General features: G+C 49.3%; 1 protein-coding gene across 1 annotated transcript; it reads right to left on the minus strand.

Moving 5' to 3' along the window:
- On the minus strand, positions 1-8,655 carry cacng6b (calcium channel, voltage-dependent, gamma subunit 6b). Its single transcript, XM_019869188.1, has 5 exons — positions 7,545-8,655; positions 5,188-5,721; positions 1,979-2,053; positions 407-544; positions 1-335 (listed from the first exon to the last, which is right to left on the minus strand). Exons 2-5 carry the CDS (start codon positions 5,549-5,551, stop codon positions 115-117), a joined length of 798 nt encoding a protein of 265 aa, XP_019724747.1. The 5' UTR covers positions 5,552-5,721; positions 7,545-8,655; the 3' UTR covers positions 1-114.
- Positions 8,656-8,956: the final 301 nt, after the last annotated feature.

Here is an 8,956-nt window from a genome sequence, read left to right on the forward strand (position 1 = left end):
TTGAGTCATCACTGTTTAATGCTAAGCTATGCTAATTGTTGTGCTTTAGAAAAACGGTGTAGAAAAAAAACTAAACAAAAGCTGAAGCGACGTTGCCACGTCCGCAGCTGCATACTAGGTGGCGCTGTTGTTGTGTGGCAAGCACTTCTGCCAGGAAGTGCCGGGAAGCGAAAGGACGAGGAAAAGGACGCCTCCCAAAATGAGGACGGCGCCCGCTGAGCCCGCGCAGGCCGCCGACCACGCCAGCCGGTGGTGCAGCGGGACGGAGCGGTCGCTGGACAGTAAGGCCAGCACGGACCGGTGGAAAATCAGGACGGAGACCAGGACCAGGACGCCTGCACGTGTGCGGCGTTAAAAGTTCATCGTTTGGATGATGCGAAGTGGTCGGGAGAGGGCGAGTTCTGACCTGAGAGGATGAAGCAGAAGGAGGCGGGCTTGAGGAAGAAGGCCACGCCTTTGCTGAGCGTCATGATGATGCAGATGGAGCCAGTCACCATCAGGGTCAGACCGAGCAGAGCCAAAATGGCCGCCGCCAGGCTCAAGTCTAGCGAGAGGGACAACTGGACTGAAACATCACCCACGTCAATGACGAGCGCTTCAGTTGACTTGCATTCATGCTTTTTTAAACCCTACTTGCAAACCCTAACCCAAGTCGGGAACCCTACAGATAAACCCTTACCGGAGTACTGAACCCTACTTCTGAGCCCTAACCCTAGTTCCAAATCCAACTTCCATACCCTAACTCGAGTTTAAACCCCTACTTCCGAACCCTCACCCTAGTTCCAAATCCAACTTCCGAACCCTAACCTTAGTTTAAAACCCTACTTCCGAAGCCTAACCCGAATTTTGAACCCGACTTGATAACCCGAAACCGAGCTTCGAACTCTACTTCCGAACCCAAACTCTAGTGTCAAACCCTACTTCCGAACCCTAAACCTACTTCTGAACCCTAACCTTAGTTCGAAATCCAACTTCCGAACCCTAACCCTTGTTTAAAACCCTACTTCCGAACCCTAAACCTAGTTCTGAACCCTAGTTCTGAACCCTTGCCCGATTTCCAAATTTAACTTCTGAACCCTAACCCTAGTTTCAAACCCTATTTCTGGACCCTAACCCTAGTGTCAAACCCTACTTCCAAACCCTAACTCAAGTGTCGAACCCTAATTCCAAACCCTAACCCTAGTTTTGAACCCTAATTCCAAACCCTAACCCAAGTTTCGAACCCTACTTGTGAACCCTAACCTGAGTTTCAAACCCCTCTTCCAAACCAAGGGGTAATTAGAAATATTAGGGTTTGAAAATCTTTCTTTGAAACCCTAGTCCTACTTTTAGCCCTTACATAGAAACCTTATTCCTATTTCTAAAATCTATTTTGAAACGATAACCCTGCTTTGAAAGCAAAGTTTGAAACCAACCCCTAGTTTTAAACCCTACTTTGAAAACCCAACCCTAAAAACCTTATTCTACTTTGCAGCCTTAACTTCTTCTTTTTTTTTTTTTAAATTCCAATTAATTGAGGAGTGAGTTGTTCGATTTAGGTAGGGATTAGCATTTTAGAGTTAGCATTGTGCTTGGTTTGGGAGTTCATTCTAGTTTAGGTTTGAGAATACGAGTAAAAAAAAAATGCGTGCGGCACTGATCCATGCATCCCCACCATTTTGCCAATGCACATTCTTTGTGCCGAACGCTTCCTTGGATTTGATGAGCCAAAATGGCGGCGTTTGCGCAAGTGGGCCACATGCCGATTTGGCTCCACTTGAAACAGACTTTGTTGGCAGGTGCGACATGCTAAGCCCTTGCCGATGTGCGAGTGTGGGCCACCGATGTCATCATCAGTCCTTGTTAGCTCCATGCAAGCATCTCATGGTGCAGAAAATTGACAAATCAAAGAATGGTGTCTGTTCTGATTTTTCGTTCTTTGTTTTAGTGTGTGGGGGGGGGGGGGGGCTGGGCAACCACCGTTTCACATTCATCTTACTCTTGTTTGTCGTCTTCTTGAACACGACGGCGTTTTCCCCCGAGGTGAAGAATTTGAAGTAGGTGCAGTTGGATTCTGTCGAGGGAAAAAGGAAAGTTTACTGCCACGCACGTGCGACAGATCGCTGCTGGTCTTGTGCGATGTGCTTTCTATGCATCCATGCGCACACTTTGGTCCTTCCAGGCATCATTTCTATTTATATCCCAGTGTTGAGTCGGAATACACACACTGCACATATGGTGAGGCCAGCCGTGGAAGGAGGTGCTAATATTTCATTACTGTACTTCGGTAGATTTTTCAGACATTCGTAATTTACTTGAGTAGGCCTTTTTATTTTTCATGTGATTTTTTTCACATGATATGATCCATTTCTATGCTGTTTCGACATTGCACTGGGACACGCACACGTACGTCGGACAGAGTACCCGCAGAAAAGCCACACGAGCGCGGGGAGAACATGCAATCTCGACGCAGGAAGGCCGTGGGCGAGCATTCCAACCCCGCGACCTCTGCACTGTGAGGCGAACGTGTGAACCGCTCAACCGCCGTGCCGCCATGTGTGTTTCAATTAAGATCAAAGTTGAAATGGCGAACCTTTTATTTTGCCTTGATATGTTTCGATCTGGGGCGGCCCAGTGGGCCAGTGGTTAGCACGTCGACTTCACAGCGCAGAGGTACCGGGTTCAATTCCAGCTCCGCACTCCCAGGGTTCGATTCCGGCTCCGGCCTTCCTGTATGGAGTTCGTATGTTCTTCCGGTCCCGACGTGGGTTTTCTTTGGGTACTCCGGTTTCCTCCCACGCTCCAAAAACGTGCATGGCAGGTTAAGGGAACACTCTCAGTTGTCCCTCGGTGTGAGTGTGAGCGCCGATGGTTGTTCGTCTCTGTGTGCCCTGCGATTGGCTGGCAACCGGCTCGGTGTGTCCCCCGCCTACTGCGCGAAGACAGCTGGGATAGGCTCCAGCACCCCCCCGCGACCCTCCTGAGGATAAGCGGATCGGAAAATGAATGAATGAACAAATGTTTCTGACACTGGACGTGGTGTGACTAGAAAGCAGTCATGTCAAGATCTTGATTGATTGATTGTGATCTCGGGGTCTTATAGAGCACCCCAAAAAAATCAACAACAGGGTTAAGGAGGTTGGAGAGGGATCTGAAGAAGAGGAGGAGGAGTGAGGTGAGAGCGCAGATGGAGGGCCAGTGGAAGCTGGAGAAGAAAGAGGGAAGCCGCAGATGGTTCAGGAAACAAGGGATGGTGGAGTGGGAGTGTGTGGAGGGGACGACACGGGGAGTTAGTTCATCGGGCATTAGACCTGCTCTCCCTTGGTCCCTCGCTCTCCCGCTCCCTCGTTGCCCTTTCACTATATTTAGAAAAAAACTGTGAAGTAGACAGATTCCACTGGGCTTCTCGGCCGCACAGTGACAACTCTCAACCACCCGGCATGACGAGTTGTGCATACTTGTGCGCGCTGTTAAGGAATACTACAGCACACACACACGCACACACAGTCCATGTCGACACTACTCATCAGCTTGTGTGCGATGGCGCTTGCTCATTACGCACATATTGCGTTCAAGACGCCTCAGACGCTCAGCGAGTAGCGATGGTAAGACGGGCAAGAAAACAGTTGCTTTTTTGGCATCAAAAAAACATGGCGGGGGCTGGCCGCCATCTGCCAGTGGCGCGAGGGCGTGAGAAACATGGTCGCGAGCGGAACGGCTGCCACCGCACACTGTCGCATGCGCGCACGTAGCACAATTGCGCGCGATCAATAGAAGCAAAGCGTCAAAACAAGAAAAAATTTTGTTCTATTTAAGTAGAGCCCGACCGATCAAGATATATATCTTGTTTTTGAGGCTGGTGCCGATTGCGACATTTGACACGACCGGTTAATTCTCAACTATAGCATTGATAAAATCGCTTCTTCTTTTGGGTTCCTTGACACATCCTACAACAAATAACACTGTAGTCATTTTCTTACATTACAGCAAGGAGGAAAATCTGCAAAAATCAGCAAATTTTTTTGTTGTTTTTATGTTGGAATATAATAGCGTGTATAAAAAAAAAAAAAACGTGGCTGATTTTTGATGAGCCAATCGCCCAATTTCTTCTCTGATTAATCAGTCGAGCTTTAATGACAGCCTCAGCAAATCTTTGTTTTTTTTTCGGCGCGAGAATCCTAAAGTCGACCTGATTCTTGTCTCTCGCTGGGATTGCATTCTCTCTTTATGATCTCAGACCAAAATCCAACCCTGAGACAGACGTGCTAACCACCGACGCGGCGGACCGATAGGCCGTATTTTGTTCTGACATCTTATTGAAAAGTCTTGCCAGAAGAGCGCAAGCTTTTCCGGCCGCATCGTATCTGTCGGCGCCGGTTACGTAATGCGCCATCCGCGCGGCTTCCCTTCGCGCTCCTTCCATTGGACGACTCCGTTGCCGTTCTTTGCGAACGATTGAATTGGCTGACCTAGATGCAAATGCTGTACATACGCCGCGTGTTCGCACCCCCCCCCCCACCCCGCGTGGAACGTTTCCAAGACAAGCATGCGTACGAGGCTCACATTCGGTCACAGAATGGGATGGGCATTTCTTCTTTTATGGAGCCTGCGGTGCATAACGCCGTTTTCTTGATCATTGCCAGAGCTTGCTGAAGAGCTGATCGTTTGAATCGGGTGCATTGGAGGAGGAGGGCTGGATAGGGGCCCTGGAGGACTCCCTTCGTTTAGACTGGCACAGGTGTCAAAGTGCGGCCCTCGAGGGCCGGCTTTCCGTGTCTCCCTGCAGCAACGCACCTGATTCAAATCGTCAGGATCATTATCAGGCTCCAAAAAAAGCTTTCTGATGAGCCGATTATTTGGATCAGGCGTGTCGCAGCAGGGAGACACGCAAAACATGCAAGGACGCCGGCCCTCGAGGACCGGACTTCCATACTAATGCTTTAGAGTGTTCCATTCTCCTACCACGCATGTTTTTGGAAGCGGGAGGAAACCGAAGTAGCAAGAGAAAGCCCACGGGGAGAACATGCAAACACCACACAGGGAGCCCGCAGTCCGGAATCCAGCCTGCACCTCTGCACCCCGAGGCGAACCGTGCTCACGTGACTCAGGATGTTTAATTACAAACACTGAGTAGGTGCCTTGTGGTCACCATGGCAACAAGTGAGCTAGCATTCTACGGGCGAAGTCAAAGACATCGTCACGTCTCACCTCCCGGTAGTTCAGCTGGACCGCAGCTCGCCCTGTCGGGGTCCACGTCGGCCACCCACAGGGTGCGCACGCAGGCCTTCCAAAGGCCGTAGTGCGCCAGCTGGCATGTCTGGTTGCCGCCAAAGTCCTTGGGCTGCGCCAGCTCCACCCAAAATTCGGTGCCCAAGGCCAGCACGGTCAGCGTGACGCCCACCGCGCACACCAGGAAGGCCAGCTTGATCTTGCCGTCCTGGCTGTCGCTCAACTTTTGGTTCCGTCTCTGAGCACGTCCGCCCTTCAGGGCGGCCAGAGCGCCTCCTTGGCCACCGCCCGCCGCCCCCACGCGGCCCTCCTCGTCCCTGGCCACGAAGAAGTTGTTCCACATCTCAGCTTGGGGGTATTTAGTTTGAGTTTAGCTTTATAATGGTGAATAAATAAAACTCTGCTACTACCAAGATAGATTAAAAATAAAAAATAAAAATCACTAAAAACACAAAAGACGACCAAAAGGTATAAATGAAGCTTCTGTCCAAGTATTTCCTTTCCTGCAGTCCTCTGAAAAAGAAATGCAACAATAAATAACACAGCAAAGATCACAGGTGTTCAATTCAAGGTCCAACGTGTTCCGCAATCTTACTAACCAGCCTTAAAAATGACACTAACCAAGGGAAGTTTATCTGATTTGATCATTCGTGGGAGCATGTACTGAGTAAGTTAAACAGGAGAGGGACGAGAAAGGATCCCTGCGGAACACCACATTGAAAAATGACAAGATTTGAATTTTCAAGACAGACGAGGATGGAGGAAAACCTGTTCAAACTCCCAGAGCAGGCATTGGTGCAAAGGCAAAGGAAGTCGATCTCGAGGGCCTCATTGGAAATCCATAAAAGCTCGACTCCGTGGATGCGTCAAAGCATGATTAGGCGTTTTTTTCTCTTACTGACTCTCCATTTTTCAAAGGCTTCAAGCAGAACAGCAAGCTGAAGCTTTATCACTCTCCCAACTAGAAAGCCAGAGAATCGTTTTGTCTACATTAAAGTGGTTTGGCGCCGTGGGGGGGGGGGGGGGCTCACGGTGAGTGCCGCAGTGAACCACCCATCTTTTATTGTCCCACCGCAGAGCTCAGACCCGAGTCGTCCCACTGCGTTGGGCTCGGATGCGAATCCCCTTCTGATCTGCGGGGATAACGCGATGCCACAAATACCCGCCAGCCTCCATCACATGGCACGGCCCAGGCGGGGGCCCGTGGGAGCGGTTTAACTCGGTGGCAGATGACCCACGCGGGGATGCGAGGCAGGTGATAATGCCAGTCTGAACAAGAGCGCAGGTCTTTTTAATTGACCCTGCTGGGGGAGGGGGGGGGGGCTTCGACAGGTCACAGGACAGAAGCCCCCTGCCCCCATCCACAGAGTTGTTGGATCACTTCATTCCGAGCTTTGCGCCAGCAGTCTCAAAGGTTTTATTTCGGCACTGGAGCACATGAGCCACCTGTTTGTCATAACGCTGGATTTGGCGATTCATTCAGGAGAACGGCAAGCGCGTTACATTGACGTCATAACATGCATAGAATGGAATCTTTCCCATCGTGAGATCCAAGACATGAGCAGCGGGGGTTTAGCTTTTTTTGGTGAGGTGGCATATTCGAGTCGGGGTACGCGATGCGGACTGGCGTAATAATGAGATCCAATCCAAGAGCTGTCAAGCATCTTTGCTTCGCGAGACGAAAGCGACGCAAAATTTCATGTTCAAAATAATCATCTTGGTCAGAAGTGAAGTCATCTTTAATATGCCTTGATCGGAGCAAATATAAGTTTTGACATGAGTGATAGATATGGAATAAGAAAAAATGATTATGATGCAGTCATGCCAGTAGTAATGTTAAATCTTCAATTTTGTAATTTCATAGGTAATAATGCTGTGCTTGAATATTCCTTGCGAATAGTTCAGAACAAATATTACACTACTAATAATCTTTTTAAAAAATCTTTATTATGCACACCACACTGCTAAAGCTGCTTTGAGTGCTCACGAAACAAAATGTTGAGTTTATTTTATGACACGATTGGTTTCTTTGTTTTGATGCCGGGCGGCACGGTGGATGACCGGTGAGCGCCACCGTCTCGCAGTACAGAGATCATGGGTTCGATTTTGGGTCCCGGCCTTCCTGTGTGGAGTTTGTGGTGTTGTCGTTGAGCCTGCGTGGGTTTACGCTCACGTTTTTAAAATCATGCATGGTAGTTTCATGGAACACGAATTGTCCCTAAATGTCTGATCCTGGGACTTTTGCAACTCTGCGCGTGCGTGCGTGCGTGCGTGCGTGTGTGCGTGTGTGCAAGAAATCAACAATTGGGAGAGGAAAAAAAAAAAAGAATTCTGACCTGTGATTTGGTACTGGGTTGAGAAGAAGACGCTTGAAAATTCAAAGAGCAAAGGGGTGCTCATGGCAGAGTTAGTGAACAGGAACGAGAGAGTGACAGTGCGAGGAGGGGGTACATAACATTCATGGAAAGTGAGTCGAACAGGGGAGGGGGCTGCAGCCCGGTTGGCTCACACGCTTCTTCATTCAATATCCGACGATGTGCGTCTGCATGGGTGTGTGTACCGGTAATGTTAGTCGCTAGTAAGGCGAAGTGGCGCAGGGCGATCACACACACGCACACACACACACACACACACACACACCCTCGCTGGCATACGCATGACGTGACGAAAAACATGTCTGTCTGTTTCTGTCACACACTCGCCATGCGTGCGCGCGTCTATTTTGGACGGGGCACCTGTTAACGACATTAAGTGAGAGCGAAGGAGGAGCCGCAGCGTGTGTTCATGCGGCTCGTCTTACAGCAGCGAGTTGAGTGATTGATCTGCCCAACCATGTCTCAATAAGTTAGTGTGGTTAACGATTGAAATACTCTTGGATCGCGTCACATGGTTGATCTAACTCTTTTGCGCTGCCCCTCGGTTATTTTGGGTGTCATTTCACTGGCGGCCATGAGATGCTGGGTTACGGTTATGTTTTGGCACAGTGTGTACATATGAAAGAGGAATTAGACTGGTTTTGGCTGAAAACGATCGGATGTGAAATCCTGATTAATCCTGCTTTTTAAACCTACAAAAAGGACCTTTCCCAAAGTGTCTTGTTAAAATGATCAAGGGAGAACTCAGGGCTTTAGTTCAGCCCCTGACGATAAAACTTTCCCCATATAGTGTTCCTTATCATATTGTGTGTATAACAAGGGAGCAAGAGTTTCGGATGGTGTTGAGGAGACAAGCAGAGAACAGGACAAAACAAGCTCCAGGCAACTCCTTTCCATTGCAGCGTTTTACTTCTCTCTACTTGTAATTATGCAGCCGCTCTCGTCCTCTCGCCCGTCCGTCACTTGACCGAAAAGGTCCATGCGGCTACAGTCGCAGGCCATCAAAAATGCAGCGCATCGCTGATGCCCGTACCCGCTCTCTGCACTTCGCTCAAGTCTTGCCGTCAGCAGGACGGACAGCACACGCTTCAACAGAAGGCATACTTCGACACGTGTGCGCGCTGCATCAGATATGAAAAAGATTGAGCTTTGTTCCACGAGTACAGCCGTGCCCAGCGGGAACCGATTTCGACGTTTTTCCAAAAAGACAATCATAGATAAAGACGAAGACAATTCCACACCGTGTATTTAAAAGAAGCCCACAACTTGCCACTAGCCTAATGCTAACACGCTATGCAAAGCTAGACATAGACATGCTTCACAGATGGCCTTGAAGGTCAATGCGTCGACGAAACATATCCAGCCAATATGAG

The sequence above is a fragment of the Hippocampus comes genome, unplaced genomic scaffold (genome assembly GCF_001891065.2).
Source record: "Hippocampus comes isolate QL1 unplaced genomic scaffold, H_comes_QL1_v1.1 scaffold67, whole genome shotgun sequence".
NCBI lineage: Eukaryota > Metazoa > Chordata > Actinopteri > Syngnathiformes > Syngnathidae > Hippocampus > Hippocampus comes.